This window comes from Syngnathus acus, chromosome 3, assembly GCF_901709675.1.
Source record: "Syngnathus acus chromosome 3, fSynAcu1.2, whole genome shotgun sequence".
NCBI lineage: Eukaryota > Metazoa > Chordata > Actinopteri > Syngnathiformes > Syngnathidae > Syngnathus > Syngnathus acus.
This window is the reverse complement of record NC_051089.1, coordinates 12,398,979-12,415,999: the sequence shown is the minus strand read 5'-3', so window position 1 is coordinate 12,415,999 and position 17,021 is coordinate 12,398,979. Positions and strand designations below refer to the sequence as shown.

Here is a 17,021-nt window from a genome sequence, read left to right as displayed (position 1 = left end):
CTGTCATGGGATATCTCAATGCATTGGCTCGGGATTAAAAGAGACGTCGTGTTCTACTCCCGTGATTTAGTAGTTGACGATATAAACTGCAAAACCTAATCTTGGACTGTCTGCGTTTATCTTGCATCAACGATGTGCTCCAGAACTGGACCATCACGGTAACTATTGCGTGTGCATGTGTGTGCGTGCGTCTGCTCTGTTTTGCTGCTCTATTTTAAAATATTAAAACACAAGAGAAACTTACATGCAATGATTAGAAAATAAAAATTATTAAAAGTTATTTAGAAGTAAAAGTAACAAGACTCATTGCCCTGGTTACAGATGTATTTAAGTAGAAGTATATTAGATGGAGATAGATAGATAGATAGATAGATAGATAGATAGATAGATAGATAGATAGATAGATAGATAGATAGATAGATAGATAGATAGATAGACAACTTCGTTTGATTCAACTGCTGTACTTGAGTAAAATTTTATAAAATTACTGACCAAAAGGTACTTGTGTACAAAATAAAATCCGAAATGCCAAGTTATCAAAAATAAGTTTCCTACATAATTGACAGCAACATTTTTTTAAAAATAAACCAACATCCACAAAATACTCTTAGTTATTCTTTCACTTTCAAGTGTCAAACTAGTTAAAATGGGGTTACATGTAAATTATTTATTCATTTTTAATACCAGAAGATAGCTCGCGATTGCACGCCTTATGCCATCAAAATGTGTTCCCGACAACAGAACATGCCAAAAATAGATTGTGAATATCTTCTTCACTAAATTCATTGCGTCCTAATGCTCCCGGTTCAGTTTTTATTTATTTATTTTTTTTACCAAGTCTGGAGTAGAAAGTATCAAATGTTTTTTCAAATGTTGGGATTAAAAGTTACTCAAAAAAATAAAATACTCAAGTTCATCCATCCATTACCAACACCGGGCAAAAGGCAGACTACACCCTGAAGAGGTCGCCAGCCAGTCGCATACAAATAACCAAACACACCCACATGGACACTATCACTGATCAGGAATCGACAATTCAAGAGAGTGATCCTATACCGTCAGCGACTAACCAAGTACAGATGCCTGAAAAATTAATCTATTCAAGTACAGTTTAAATAGGATACAAAATGTAAGTGGAAGTTCTAAAAAGTATGTTAAAAAGTGGCTGTATCGGCGTTTAATCATTTTCTAAAGCTCAGTCCAAAATGTGGAAAGCAAGGAGGGAAGGGGAGTGACCACGTGTTGAGTATGTGTGATTCAAGCTTGATCTATGCGTCCTAAATATCATCCATGAAAATATTATGAAGGCAGTTTTGTAGACTTAAGGCCAATCCCTAAAGGACACTTTGGGGATTTTCCATGCGAGACTCTTAAGGCTTGAACTTTGCCCCGTCTGACATATTTGCTGATTAAATACAGTGCATGTCAGCAGCTTCTAAATTCCAACGCAGACGAAACACTCTCCCGCAGCTCCCATGAGGTTAATTTTAAATTCATGATGCCGGCTTTGGGAACGCGGATGTTTTCCATGCAGGGCTTCGAACATTGCCAATTTGGGACTTACATTGAAACTTGCTGTATCATGCCTGATTTTCAAGTGGCATTTTTTAAAATGTTTTAGGGTTTACAACAAGGTTTATATTTTCAGATTAAATTAAATGGTTTGGCTCAACTTTTTTGTTTTGCAATACAAGCTTTTTAATTCTCCGGTGTCATTTTTCCAGTAAACTTCAGATGCCATTGACGTTTGGCTCGAAGCAAGCACACTTGACCTCTTATTTGGAGAACTGTCCAAGAGAGTCTTTCTCACTTTGGGTATTTCCTAAAAGTGATGTCAGTGTTCCATTTTTTCAGTCTATCCAATGTCCATCCACAGGTTCCCCTCCATCCACATCCTTCTCTTCCTCATCACCCTTCCTGTGGTTTTCTCCTTCTCACGACCTCAGTGGATTCTTCAGCGTGTCCCAGTGGTCCTCCCACAGCAAAGCGAGAGTCGCCCAGCCCCACGCTTCCTGTCTCAAGCCCGCCTTGATGTCGCCTCTCCGTGTGACCCAGAATGCCACAAAAAGGCACCTCTACCCAGCTACTGGGACTTGCAGCAATTTCTGGCCTACGAGACGCTTCACTCAGACGGTCAACTCACTGAGACCTCCATCGGGATCTATGGTAACCTCGGGTCCAACAAAAGCCCTGCGTACTCCTATGCGCCCGCTGAGAAAGGCCAACGGTCACATACCAGACGCAAGCGTCAGATCTTTGGTCATGACGGGCGATACAGCATTGCGGGTCAGAACTTTGTGCTTAAATATCCTTTCTCAGCCGCTGTCAAACTGTCCACCGGCTGTTCTGGTACCCTGGTCGGAGACCGCCACGTTCTAACGGCTGCACATTGTGTTCATGATGGTAAAAACTATGTGAAGGGTGCCCAGAGGCTCAGAGTGGGGTTTCTAAAACCCAGACAACGAGACCTAGCGTCTCCAATTTCCAACTTGAGCAACCACGTTGAGAGGGATCCAAACGGCGCCCTAATTGCGTCAGAGAAAATGAAGTTCCAGTGGATCAGAGCCAAGCGCACACATGTGCCCAAAGGATGGATCAAAGGCAATGCCAATGACATCGGGATGGACTACGACTATGCACTTTTAGAACTCAAGAAAGCCCACAAACGGCGTCATATGAAGTTGGGTGTGAGCCCTTCTTCTAAGAGGCTTCCTGGGCGACGGGTGCACTTCTCAGGTTTCGACAACGACCGCCCGGGACAGTTGGTGTATCGTTTTTGTCAGGCCGGAGAGGAGACGCCGGACCTGCTCTACCAGCACTGCGACGCCCAACCCGGGGCCAGCGGGTCGGGGGTCTACGCCCGGATGTGGGAGGGGCGGCGTCGGCGCTGGGAGAGGAAGGTGATAGGCGTGTTTTCGGGACACCAGTGGGTGGAGCGTCAAGGGGCGTCTCAGGAATTTAATGTGGCCGTGAGAATCACACCACTTAAATATGCTCAAATCTGTTACTGGATAAAAGGTAACTTTGTGGACTGTCGAGAAGGCTGAATATGGACATTGATGTGACAGCACCACTCACCGCACTGAAGAAAAGCGAGCATACAAAATCAGTGCAGCAACAAAAGACAGATGAAAAATAATTAGTGATCCCCGTGGATAGCAAACATTTTTGAATAATTGATGCCCATCCAAAATGTTTGTACTTTTCTAGAGATACCACAAATTTTTTCTTTTTTAAATCTTATCCAACAAGGCTATTGCCCTGACGCGCTTTCCTAAAGTTCAACATATCAGCTGGTGAGTTTTTCAGTGAATTACCGAGAAGTTACCTTCCCTCAAAAAAATCCTCGATATGCAAGTGCCAAACAGCAAATATGTGGGGCTTCAATATAGTACCATTACTATATCTCAATACTACCTTATACACTCAAGGTAAATGTACTAACATCAAAAAGTCTCCGCCTAGTGCAGTCTTATACTGCCACCAAGTGGAAAATTGTGAAATACACTTCAATCAAGTACAACACATTTGGAGATTTTATATATTAAAAAAATAATCGGGCCAAATTGACATGGTTACCCAAACAATCGCATTTGCTTCCAGGGGAATGGTCAGGTCATTTGTGATCTGGAGCATTGATCACAATTAAGTATTGATAACAGATGGATGGATATCCTACCTGTCGGGCAGAAACATGGTTAAGTTCAGAAAAAAATAAATCAATATAGAGTTGTCCTTAAATGTATTTCTGACGCTGACTTTGGAAATGTCTACTTTAGTCAAGCACATCAGGTTTTAATTTTTTTTTTACTGTCAAGCTTGCGCAATACAGATTTTTACCATGCTTTGTGCCAGATGCTTCAGAAAAAAAAAATCCACCCATATCTGAACCCAACCCCTAATTCATAAATATTACAGTATTATATTCTATATTACGAAAAAAGTCATATTCAGAGTCAACGATTTTTTTATGTTCAACTACTATTTGAACATGATTTGGGATGGTGTTGTTTCATAGCAATATACTACTTTAACAAAACGGTGTTTGTTAACATGCAAGACGCCCCTTTCTTTAAAAAAGTGATTATTTTTTACTGCGACAATATAAAAAAGTGAAGAGCACGACTGGGACAACACCAAGTATGATTGCACTGTTTGAACTTTTTCTACTGATTATATTTTACTACCTATATCTTTGATGAATGTACAAGTGAGCGACCAAAGGTGCTGTTTCATTGTGTCTTATCAGCAAATTGTATTCTTGACAAGCATGCGCTTTTATTTCTTCTAAATCAAAGGTTCTGGGTTGCTATTGTGCAGAATTGTCTTTCCAAAGCTCACCTTTAGGTATATTGTGACATGCTAACCCCCCAAAAATCATCTCAATCTTTGTGGGGGGACGTATTGGGAACACAATACAGTACTGTCCATGCTTTTTGTTGGACAACTTCATGTTCAATGTTTTGTTCTGCTCCCTCTTGGTTGAGTAGCAACGCATTACTACAAGTATTTGTTAGTACACTTTGCTTCACTAGCCTTTGTTAAATTGCATTACTGCGTTCCAGAAATGAATAACGGGCAAATAAATGAAATAAATGCTTCAGAGACCTTACTTCATCTGCACATATGTTTCGTTCATTTATAAAAATACATACGATGTTCAAAATACAATGTTTCAATTCCATGTTTTATTTCAGATGCCCAAGAATATGGTCAGGGTGAAATGAATACTGTAGAAAGCCGAAATATGAGGACCAGCTCCTTCAACCGGGACGTGATCCACAAAAAGTTCAACATCTGCATGCTGGGCTGTTACACAGAACGAAACAAACAAACCAAAAAGTTTCATCGACACCGGCATCTACTCTCACCCTGTCCGTTTCTTAAGTTAAAGACCCGAGCGTGTAGAAGTAAAAAGTACGTAAACTGATTGGATTTTCCCCCCCGAAGCTCAAAACCAACAAAAACAGGCAGAATGTACTGTTTGAGCAAGCACTTGTGTGGGATAAACAAATCAAAAGGCTAACGTTGTTTCTTTCGTATCAGGGTTTACTCAAAAAGGGCATGTGTTGTCCTTGAGGAATTTCATGCAAGACAACAGTGCCACCTTCTGGAGACAGTCACTACATTCAAGTTGAGACTTGCCAACTGCACTTGGAGCAAACCCAAAACAACAAGGCACAAAGAGGCACATCCTCTTGAGCCCCATTCATCCTGAACCTCGACTGAATCCACTGTATCAGATTTCCTAATGAATGCGATTTATCCTCTGGCCAAACGCATTTAAATGAACCACTAAAGAAATGTGCATTAAAAGGAGGCACAAAAACGAAGGCAGGAAGGTGCATGAAAAACTCAAGTTTGAGAATAAAAAGGCAGCATGCAAGATGCGACTGTAAGAAGCGGACTGCCAAGGACACATGAACTGGTAATAAGACAGACGGGTGTGGATGACTCCCGACACCGCGATGCAGCATGAAGCACCTATGTCATTAAACATCCACTGAAAACGACATTCAACATGTAAAATGAGGTTTCATCTTTGTTGGCCACGTAATTCTCGCTCTACAAACACACACGGGTCTGATTTGGACAGCAACTCAGAAGCTGGCGGTGGGTGGACTTAAGGATCGTAAAGAGAAAGGACTTTATCCATCTATCTGTCCTGCTGTCATCGGGCAGTAGCAAGGACTTCATGCCAAAGCAAAAAGAATCTTGTACGTGGCTGGAGCACGTCAGAATTGAAGACCCCTGAGGTCACAGCCCGTGATGACAAACAATCACATGGCTATTGCGAAAGACCAAATTAATGCGCAACACGGGCGCAAATTCAACGAGGAAGGAAGGGCACGTAGCAGTTTTTTGTCGGGGCAGTGAGAAGTACCAAAAAGTGTTGAGTGGGTAGATGAAAAGACCACTCTTTGATGGACCCTAAAACTATTGAATAATGTAGCAGCTTGGCATCCTACACTGCTTACAAAATGTTCAGGATGGACTTCAAATACACGTTAACTTTTACAGGTGAACTTCATTTGACCTGTAAACTTTTGAATGTACATTCCCATTTGTGCATAGTCACGCAAAGAGCGGAAACAAGGAGTGGGCGTGGAGATTGAAAAGCTTTCGGCAATACCACTCAAAGGGAAGTGGCCACTGACCTTAGCTCATCACTCAGCAGGTAGAAGCAGCAAAAGAGCAACTGGCGGAGTCACAGAAAGGCATGCAAACAGACGCCCTTGGGAAACCTCTTGTTCATTTTGCCACTCAGCTCTTGTTTTAAACTAGCAAGGTGTGCAGAAAGCACTTATGTGAATTCAAAAGTTTACAGCAGTTCAAAGTTCACTGGTAAAGGTTATAGCGCATTTTAGGTTAATCCTACACTTTCACCTGGAAGCTCAACTTTTCGTGACCAAGTTGGCACCAACACCGTCTTTCAACACTTATTGCAAACTCTGTGCTCGGTGCCTATCAACTGCCCGTGCCGTTGTAAAACAAAGTTCTGGTCTCAGCGCTAAGACAACTGGCTGTTTCGAACTGCTGTTGAATATTTAGTGTGCGAGGGGGTGGCGACTTACTCGCCGTAACCATTGGCAAAAATCAACATCTTGACCTTTCCTTTTGTCTTCCAATTTAGTTTGTGGTTTGAGGCTGAGAATTTCAGGCCAACCGTGGACAGAATGTATAACTGTTGACTGACGTGTTTTTTTTTGTTTTTTTTAAACTACATCTTTGGTGAAACTTATCAACAACACAACGCGGCATGCTAATGTCGTCAGCGTGGTAATGCCCGGTGTAACGCGAAATAGTATACAAAATAAAATATTCTTTTAAATAGGTTTATACAAACATTGCATTAAAAATATAACCGTATCAAAACACGGTTATGAGTTCGTATTCCTGTCCCTTACACTCCAGTTGCGAGCGGCGAACACCCATCTGGTTTCCCAATTTGAACACGGCTGCACTTCCCCCACCTCCAGCGCACACGCACTAGGGTGTGGAGGATGTCTTTACTGCGACTTTAAGCCCAAACTGCTGGACAGAGGGTATGAGTAGGCTTTGCCCAGCACTATGCGGTCTCTGAGCAGCTTGAAAAGGACATAGTAGTTGCAGAAAAGAATAAGGCCCAGAGAGAGAGTGTGGTTCCAGCGCTCGGAGAGGAACAGCGAGTATAACTGATACAGAACCACGCTGGTCTCGATCCAGATCAGCAGGTTTAGGATCCGCAATGGCTTGTGGAAGAGGAACTGTAAGACCAATAGAGAGGGCAAGGGTCAGAAAACTGGCTCTGGCTGAAAGGTCCTCAGGCGTCAAAAGATGCAAACAGATATTTGAATTCTCTCAAGCGAATCCTTAACGCAAATTAAGACTTATTCCAAACACTCGAAAGCAAGTGAAAAAATTATATTTCACATTTGTATTCAGATTTTTTTTTTCATAAAAATACTGAGCCGTAGCAAGCGCTCACATCAAACATACAACATCAGGAAATGTTAATCACTCGTGCTCGGGTCACTCGCTCGTCGGTAAACAAATACTGTGCGGATGTAATAGCTTGTAGCCATTTGCTTTTGGCAGTCGGACAAACTCATTTAAAACTGCATCAAAAATCTAACCTACTGCACGTATATTTTCGGAGGCGAAGCAAACAAAAAATGGCGTAGTTGTTCTTAACTTCTATAAAATGGGTCGCAATGTTTGCAACAGGAAGTGACAAGTACTTGATTTAAATGCTTAGGCTCAAAATTGGCTTCAACGGTGATGACGCTCGCTATAGTCAAATGCGTAGGGCATTTGTCTGTTTCTGAAATCAAACTTTATTTTCAGAGTTTTACACACAAGTTGGTTTTGTAGGGTTACAAAACGCGACAGCCAACGACTGAGCGTTTGCTAGTGGCTTAACTTTGTTTTGTCTGCAAAGCGGTGATCAGCTTTGCGCTTGATCTCAGCTTCACTACTAGTTTTGGTGTAACCCTTGATTGGTCAAGTGAATCATTCACAGGTTACTATGATTTATGAGTGTACATACTCACATAAAATCTCGCATGTGAAACATCAGAGGGCATCGCGACATTATACGGTCCAATTGCTTTATACAGACAGCGGCTGTGTCGTACCAACACCCCCTGAGGCCAAACTGTCTGGTCGGACCATCTGTTGGAGGCACAACACATTTTTGCGTGAAACTGAGAAACTGCGGGGCAGAGCGGGGGGGGTCACTTACAAATGCTGAGGTGCGTTGCTGTATGATCCGTGCTCCAGCTTCTGCCATCGGCCCAGGTGGGCCGCAGAGCGATGAAGCAGGTCGCAGTAGTTTGGGGGCAGCAGCTGGCTCATCAGCATCACAAAGGCATTGATCCACACCATGATCAGATGCTCACATGACCAGCGCATGTCATAGTATTGGGTGCTCTGGGAAAAACAATTGATTCTCGTTACTCAGACCAGGTGAATTCAAGCAGAGCAGGAGAGCGAACCTACCCTCACAAAGCATAGCGGCAAGAAGGCAACGTAATAAGCACTGAACAGCGAGTTGAACAGCACTTCCTTAATCCGCCGATTAAAGTCGCTCTTGAGCTCCTCCACCTCTGATCGAATCAGCTCAGGCGTGTGAGTGTGCGTGTGCGGCGGGCAGGTGTGCGTGGGCATGTGCTGCGGTGCCGAAAACTGTTCTCTGAGGTTCTCTCGTAACAACAAGAGGAAATCCCGGGGTCGAAAGAAGGGAGCGTCCGATAGCTCCGCTTGCTGGTGGTCGGCCGAGTAGTCGCAGTCGACTGATGACGTTTGGCTCTTCGGTCCTTCCTGGTGGAAACAGCAGAGTGGGACATATACGCCGAACCTAAAAACAGGAAAGGGGGTACAGAGTCATAGTTTATCCTCTGAATTTTGAACATTTTGAGAATCAAGTTGATGTTTGTTGTGCACTATTAGTATGACTGGTGGAGCAGTAGATGCTAACGAGTAGAACTTCCTAATGAGTAGCACGCATGAATCAGCTTGTGCAGTTTAATAACACACATGTAGATGTCCTACTGCTGTGCCAAAGTTGAGCGTCCAGGTACATGGACCAGGGGAATCCAACAACCTTTTGGAACGCCATTTGAGCATTTCGTGGACTTGTCAGTTAAAATATAATACACGCCATCTCTCAATGTGACCTCATCAAAAGATGTACATTAATAAAAAACACTCACGGGTATCCCAAGAAGAGGAGGTTGAGAACAGAGTGGTTCTTGCAAAGGTTGACCAGCGTCCAGCAGAGCACCCAACAACACATGGTGAGCAGAAACAGTCTTGCTGCAATCAAAATCAAATAGCAGACCACCGAGCTCCTGCTGTTCTGAGACAGCTGGACGAAGCAGAAAATACATTTTATTGTGAGATAAAACAGATCCTGTGGCTCCGTGTGTCAGATTATAGAAGTACCTTGACTTACAAGTGCCTGAAACGTCGATTTTTCCTGCCACTTCCTCTTTTTTTCCCCTGCGCTGCAAGCAGCTTTAATTTACGAGTCAGCCTCAGACACTCAATCCATCAGCAATTCACGCGGTTACGCTGCAGCAAAAGTAGCTGTCTCGCTTGTGATTTGTGCAAGTCTTTTTTTAACCGTATGTCCAAAGAAGCAGCACTCATGAGCGAGGTGTGCGTGTCGTTGATTTGGCAAAGCAGCACGAGAGAAGTACTTCTATGATCTATCTACATGTGCCAAATGTTGTATAGTAGAATGTATAATCATGTCGTGTATATTTTAAACTTGTACAATTACTTAATTATTTATTGTGTTTTTTCTGGCCAATCTTATAGACAGCGAAGGTTGTTGTTAAAGTGTTTTATAAATAACGTTGAGTTGTGTGAGGTACTCTACTGAAGTGAAGGAACCGATAAAGGTACCGCCAGCCAAGGGCATTAAAAAGATTTTTGACCAGTGGATCTTTGTCCATGAAAAGATGGGGGAGCTGACAAAAGTGAGGGAAGTGTGAAGGAAATGGCACAAAAAAATAAAATAAAATCCAAACAGTAACGATTAGATTGAGTGAAAGTGAAGTGGGAAAAAAAAGTGGGTAAAACCAGTTCCTTTCTTTATATTCTATTGTATTTTACTACTGTATTTTTTTCTACAGTACAATGACATTTTTATTTATTAAAAAAACATGTTAAAAAAAATGTGTTGTTTGTTGGGGGGGGGGTACTAAAATGGATTAATGGTCTTTTCATTCATTTCAATGGGCGTAGTTGATTTGAGATACGAGCACTATTACAGAACAAATGACACTTGTTAGTCAAGGCACCACTGTATTTGAATTAGTATTTAAATTGCGTTCACCTCTGAAACTATTGTCCAAACAAGCCTCCTGGCCAGCATGACTGTAATGAAGATAGCCAGGTGGTAGTCCATTAGATGGAAGCTCTGCAGGTGAACAAGCCACAGACAAAGGAGAGACAAGAAACAGTTCTCATTACACTAGAATCAAGCAAACACAGACCAAGTGACATTTTAGGATAAACTTAAAATGCTCAGTTATACAAGCAACAACTCATCGGGCAGAAAAGTTTACTTTTAACGCTCTAATACAGTATTGCTGCTTCCAAAACTGCATGTTCTTACGAGTGAGGTAGAGGTGGGTGGCTGGCTGTATGGGTACCACCAAACTGTCCTGTAGATGTTGACGTACTGGACAAACAAGGCCACCAGTAGATAGAGAAAGAGCAGGAACTCAAACAACAGGCTGCTGTCCGACGGCAGCAGTGGAATCTTTGAGTGGCGGACGGGCTCTGGTGTGATGACGGTCGAGATAGGTGGCGCGGACAGACCCAAGGAGCTACTGTTCCTAAAAGAACCCCCACCACCCCAAACACACACACACAATACTTGAGATGAAGAGTGCACAACCCCCAAAAAATAGTAGTCGTTACTGTCATTACTATATTTTTCACAAAACATTATACAGAACAGACATCAGCACAACAGTTCACACGTGAACACCTTATCACATCCTCCAGTTTGATCCGTGTGTGTGTGTGTGTGTCTGTGTGTAGTTCCTAATTATCATAGGTAAACAGAGTAGGTAAATTCTCTGCACACAGATGTCATGAACAAACATGAGAAAATTGAGACGCGCAAAGTATAAATGCGCAGGATGCTCATTTTTATCAGTAAAGCAAGCTGCCATGCAGACGACATATGTATGCTGCTCTTGTTCAGTTAACGCTACCAGAGATTGACACATGGAATGGATTACATTTGGCGAGCGAGGTACCAGGCGTCTCTGCACGTAGCGTCTTGGAAAAAAGCGTTTAGTGTTGTCTATCAAGTTCACTCTCAAAATAGGGGGGAGTATCACAGCAAAACAAAATAACGAAGATGAACAAACTTTAACACTTTTTGTTCAATGTACATTAATGGCAATGCCACAAAACTAAATACATAAATAATTAAATATATATATATATTTTGTGTTTTGTTTTTTTGCTGTGTTTTTTTTTTGCTTGTCTTGCAAGACCTGTTGGCCACCTCTGAACCAAAATCAAGTTCACATGGAATTATGGACACAAAAATGCCAAAAAGTTGTATATGATAGTCCGTTTTGGACCCTACAATCAGGACAGATCCACTTTAAACACTTCAGATGTCAGGATGATCATTTAGGACAAGACAGTTAGGCGTTTGATGTTCTTGGCTGGAGAGGGGCAAAACTCTGGACAAAAACTACCCAATTACCTTTGTGTGCGTGCGGGTGCGTGTGTGTGCGTGTGTGTGCGAGACCTAAGCCGCCGCTTGGACTTCATCGAATAGTCAACAGTCTTTGTTGAGTTTGTTGATTGCAGCCAACTAAGAATATCAAGTTAATATTTTGCAATACTTACCCTCCTCTGCTCTGAACTCCATTCACAGTCTCCCTCTAGCCTGCCTCCTGCTCATCTCTTGAACTCTTGCTTTGGATCCTGTTCCCTGCCTCCCTGGACCCTACATCTGGTTTCCTCCGACTCTCTCCAAACAGAATCCTTCCCGTCTAGCCACGACAATATCCACACGTACAATGAATATCTTTGCATCGCATACTGCTGTTCATCTCTCCTACCTGCAGCCGGGTCATTCTCACTCTTGTCGAACAATTTTAGGCTCAACAGGTCGAGATGTCACACCATTTCTAAGAGCAGAACCTTTTGTGGCTTTTTTTTTTGTATGGTAGTGTGCTGTGAGTTTTTCATTGGGAATACTGTGCTAAGTAATAGTTGTTTGTTTAAATAGGTCTATGTGTTTAAAGCATGCAAGAAGGGTAAACCTATTTTGATATTGCGTCTATTGTGGTTTTTCACCCATTGCAAGTGGGTCTGGAACCCCCTACGGTAAACAGCTGTTCACTGCGGTCGACCTTATGACAGTGGCGCAATCAAGCGATTCTGGCTACGGGTTGCGCAATAACCTCTCGTCCAATGTAGTTGCCACTGTGCCAATCTACACTACCCAGCCTGTGGAAAATATTTAGCCTCACCAAACCTGAACGACCTGCAGGGCAACCAACCACATGAAATAAGATGACTGATAGCTCGCCAACCTCTAAAATAAAGGTGTGTCCATCCGTGAGTGGACGAAAGAGGCATTTGTGGTCAGGTATTGATCGATCGATCGATCGATCGATCTAAAGAAGCCTCATTTTGTGTTTATGCATGTTTAGAAGTTTAACTCTCCGCTAGGAATGTTTGTGAGGACGCTTTACGCACACCTCTGTCTAATAAATGAGTCTCCTGAATGTCTTTGATAAATGCTTAAATGGCTTTCTGCACATAGGACAATCTCAAACAGTAGCGACGCAAGGCCTACCTGTTTCTGAAGCCCGTACCATTGCCCAGGTTGCCTCCAACAAGAGTTTGCAGGGATGGCAGGGCAGAGCGGCTCAACTGCTGTCTGCTGGGACCCCTGCGACCTCCTGGCATGGTCGCCGGTTACCGTGGCAACCTCGGACGCTGGGACTCCCCTTTGCTCCTTACTGAGCGACCATATATGCTGGGGCCACTGTGAAGGAGAGCAAAAGTCTTATCAGAGGAAATATCAACTCCAAGTTGTTTACATTTCACTTTATGTGGGAAAAGTACACAAATGTTTTCTATGAATTGTAATGTTGGTGACACTTCATGTTCAAATATAATGAGCACTTTCAGTAAGACTTGTAGTTTGGATACGTTCCTGAGCTAATATTGACAAGTGTGATGTGACCTGAAGCCTCCAGAACACAAATGCTGATAATGTATTATACGCTGTGAAACAAACATACTGTGGACATTTTCCCCTCAACTACTACATCAGAAAATATAACTTTTTCCCCCTTTTTCTTTCATCAAAAGTCCAGATTGTCAGAGGTCGGACTGGTGTGTAGAGGCCTATACAGAGACTGCACACCTCAACACCATAAGCGACAATATTATTTATTTTTAGCAGAGGCTGATGTCATGTCTATGACTTGTGATGAGGCCTGTCACAAAAACAATTTTTTTTCTGTATATCGACAGGCAGAAACATCAAATGTTCTTCCACTGGATGGATGAAAGTACGCCATTGGCCTCTTTTTGGATGAGTTGTTCACTATCTGCAGCTTCTTGTGAAGTTTGTCATGCTTGAAACTATCATTTTTGTTCCCAAAAACTACGACAAAAAACGTCCAAGCGACAGAATCCATCTTGAAAACTTGTGTGTTCATTCATGGAAAAGGGTCTCGTCCAACTCGTCTGTGGACTTCAAGTTTATGCATAGCTGTGATGACATATATACTAGAGGGGAGTGTCCCACTTCCACAGAACAAAAAAATTAAAAACTACCATCCCAGACCATAGTTAAAAGAAAGAATAAGAAAAAAACATCTTTATCCCGCTGCCGTAAAAATGACTCTCAGTCTTGCCACTCCCATACAACTAAAGGTGCATTGTACTCATTTAGTGAACAGCCACTTCAGTTTTTTGAGATTGTTTTTTTTAGTTGCGGCTAAAGATTTGGGGATGAATCTTGGCTTGTCACGTCATTTATGATGGAGCGAATAAAACAACTTGGACAAGTCTAGGCACCTGACACTTGAACATAGTATGTAGTGCATGGGAGTACGTGTCATGGTAGAAAGTGCGTGAGATGATGCAGTTCATTGTACAAATGTGGAATGGCCTGAAAAAAATAGGACACCTACATTCAACTCGAGCCATGCGGTGGGTGAGTCAACATCACTCACAGCGAGTTTCTTAATGGTAGAGCTGTAAATCAATTTTGGTTTCTTTTTCCAACCAAAGACTTTCAGTTGTGAGCTATTTCTTTTATATGAGATGTCACAACAGCAAAATCAACTTTGGGTGCTCCCATCAATCAGCAACTGATTGTGATCAAACGATGTGTGTGAACAGCTCATGTCGATCAATGCCTTTCATTGCCGATGACGAAAAACGATTACCCGCAGCACGTACTTTTGCAGCCAACTCAGAACAAGCCTGCGTGCAGTGTGGCATCCCCTCCCCCTTTCTTTAAGAATTGTGTGTGTTACACACCAAACCATTAACTGAACTATGTTTGTGGATTTTCTGAACTGTCATTTTGAAATGATGTCCTGTTTTAATATAATAAAGGACGGAAGTCTGGATATGGTTTTTTTAAGCCTGATTCCTCAATTATTCTGAAATTATAATTGACAAATTCATCTCTTGTTAAAGTAATTGTTAATAATCAGCTCTAAAATTGAAAAGCGTGCAACTAATCTGTGTGATTGTATCAGAATCAGTTGTGATTCTGCTGATCTATTTCATGATTTATTGGTATCAACACCATATTTTGTAGGTGTTAAAACAATATGCTAAGTGGCTGGCAATATGAGGAACAATGTTGCGAAAACAGCTGACAGCAAACACATTCGTTAAGAACAGTTTTATACAAGAGAAGCTTTAAGAAGTTTTCTGTGCATTAAATCCAAGTCCCCACCACTATATTTAGGTAGTGTTAATTTTTAAATATGACTAATACTACAGTGGCAACCGGATATTCTTTAAGAGTAAAACTTCTTTCGTCAACTACATTGCAGTGATCTAATAGCACTTGGATAGCTACATATATTTTGATCATTGGTGTAAAAAGTTTGAGAACCACTGATTTGAAGTATTTCAGTATCAGTCAACTAAACAGACACAAACAAACCGTAAAGCAGAAATACTTCGGTTGAAAAGTCACTGGAGAAAAACGGGAACTAGTATTGCATGGGAGCATTTTTCTTGAGACTTTAACCTTGCACCCATTGCATTCATCTAAAAGGAGAACCAAACATGGACCCGTTTTAATGTTGATAACACCGCTCTGTGACGCGCAGTAACTAAACTTGGCGTTTCTCAATCATGACACTACGCAGCGTGCTCTTTTTTTTTTTTGACGCCAGTTGAGTTCGGAAGTTTAGCAAACAGCTTGAAAAGCGGGGGGGGAATATGTGGGCGCTGCAACACACGGGTTGAAAGCGTTGTGTAAAGTCATATTTTACTCACAAGACAACATGCATGAGCGTGAAGTGAACGAGGATGCATCAGTCACTTGTGTGGCTTCCAGCCGGACGAGTCCAGACGAACCGAGCATTCCTCCGCCTGCTTTTTACTCCTATAAGACCGAACGCAGCAGCGTGGAGATGAGCTACGGTGGTTCCAAATACGCTGGTTCGGTCCCCGGTCACTCTGTGTTGGAAAGAAAAATGCGTCTTTCTCAAAAAGTTAAGCCAAATGCTCCGAGGAGCAACTGTGTGAATGCATTTCACAGAGACCGACGTGGCAAGCCCGTACCGCCTCTGTACGACGTCATCAGTACGCGACATGAATCATACACGGTAGTGAAGTGCATTCCAGTTCTTTTAAGTGAATTGAATCTCTAGAATCGGTTTCCTCAAAAGATTCATTCAAACGAATCGCTCAACGAATCGTCCCCCCCCCCCCCCCACACACTGATCCGTTTTTTATTTATTTTTTAACTTCAATAACACACGTACACACACAGAACTAAGCAATGCACCAGACAAAAAACAATCAAGTAAACACACGGTTATGTCGACAACACATTTTTCTCTCTATTACTACAACCCGTGGGAACGACATATACATCAAACAATACAACTACACCCCCCCCCCCCCATTTAAAAAAAAAAATTATATATAATAATAATAATTGGCTCGGGCACACATTTCTTTCTATAACACAACACCTACACACTGATCCCATTAACTCGTTCGCGAACGGGAAAGTCAGGATTCGTTCCCTCACTGATCCGTTCTCGCGATGAACTAGAAATGCAAATCACTCACTCACTGACTCGTTCACTCACAGATCCGTTCAGTGGGTGAACGGGAAATGCAATTCACGACTCGTTCGTGAACGGAAAGTTACGTTATTTTCTTCTTCGTTTTGTTTTACGGCGAGGTGGCACCAGCTTCAATGCGCATTACCGACACCTACTGGTTGAAGTCATATGAACTGAAAAAAGAACGAATCACTTTAGGAAGTGAAATAAGTCGTTCTTTTGAACGAATCGTTCACTCACGAGCCAACACTAATACACAGCACGAAATAAAAGTGTTTGGGTTAACTAACAATATGCTCCTCCAAAGAGTTACTGAGGTCACGCTTCGGTTGTGAAGATAGCTCTTTATGTAATATTGGCATTGAAAACACTGAGCATGATTTTTGCTTGTCCAATAATTCTGGAAGGGTGCACACTTTTGGATCACTCCTATGATCGCATCGTTTCCTGCCTCGAACATTTCGTATCACTCATTGCAAGAATGAGGACATTTCTACAAATTAGTCATTTTGTATACGACAGTAGTCTTCATAAAAAAGTATTAAAAATCCAACTTCATTTTTCAAAATATAAAATTTTTGAATTTATTTACATCATTTTAATTAACTAAATGACTAAAGGTACATTTAAACTCGAGGGAACGTCCCCGAAGGGACAAGCGGTATAAAAAATGGATGGATGGAATACCCTCATGGAACGCTAGAAATACAAACCTGT

The 17,021-nt window shown here is 42.1% G+C and overlaps 2 protein-coding genes and 1 long non-coding RNA gene across 4 annotated transcripts in view; 1 reads left to right on the top strand and 2 right to left on the bottom strand.

Moving 5' to 3' along the window:
• Nucleotides 1-17,021, bottom strand: part of LOC119121123 — a 287,860-nt gene that overhangs the window by 124,128 nt on the left and 146,711 nt on the right. The window lies entirely within an intron of this gene.
• LOC119121113 (serine protease 23-like) lies at nt 11-5,036 on the top strand. Its single transcript, XM_037248563.1, has 2 exons — nt 11-158; nt 1,877-5,036. Exons 1-2 carry the CDS (start codon nt 133-135, stop codon nt 3,045-3,047), a joined length of 1,197 nt encoding a protein of 398 aa, XP_037104458.1. The 5' UTR covers nt 11-132; the 3' UTR covers nt 3,048-5,036.
• On the bottom strand, nt 6,670-15,813 carry tmem39a (transmembrane protein 39A). 2 transcript variants are annotated; one of them, XM_037248560.1, is made up of 9 exons: nt 15,505-15,813; nt 12,824-13,015; nt 10,607-10,829; nt 10,325-10,408; nt 9,195-9,349; nt 8,482-8,839; nt 8,225-8,412; nt 8,034-8,154; nt 6,670-7,247 (listed from the first exon to the last, which is right to left on the bottom strand). In XM_037248560.1, exons 2-9 carry the CDS (start codon nt 12,934-12,936, stop codon nt 7,011-7,013), a joined length of 1,479 nt encoding a protein of 492 aa, XP_037104455.1. In that variant the 5' UTR covers nt 12,937-13,015; nt 15,505-15,813; the 3' UTR covers nt 6,670-7,010. The 2 variants fall into 2 exon arrangements, with proteins under 2 accessions (XP_037104455.1, XP_037104454.1); XM_037248559.1 differs by having other exon boundaries at nt 15,517-15,813.

Excerpts from the sequence above, each read along its gene's own strand:
- LOC119121113 (XM_037248563.1), top strand. The coding sequence starts at position 133 with ATGTGCTCCAGAACTGGACCATCACG. Across the intron at positions 159-1,876 it reads TCCAGAACTGGACCATCACG|GTTCCCCTCCATCCACATCC; the intron begins GTAACTATTGCG and ends GTCCATCCACAG.
- tmem39a (XM_037248560.1), bottom strand. The coding sequence starts at position 12,936 with ATGCCAGGAGGTCGCAGGGGTCCCAGCAGACAGCAGTTGAGCCGCTCT. Across the intron at positions 9,350-10,324 it reads TTTGGACAATAGTTTCAGAG|CTGTCTCAGAACAGCAGGAG; the intron begins GTGAACGCAATT and ends TGCTTCGTCCAG. Across the intron at positions 7,248-8,033 it reads TTTCACATGCGAGATTTTAT|TTCCTCTTCCACAAGCCATT; the intron begins GTGAGTATGTAC and ends TTGGTCTTACAG.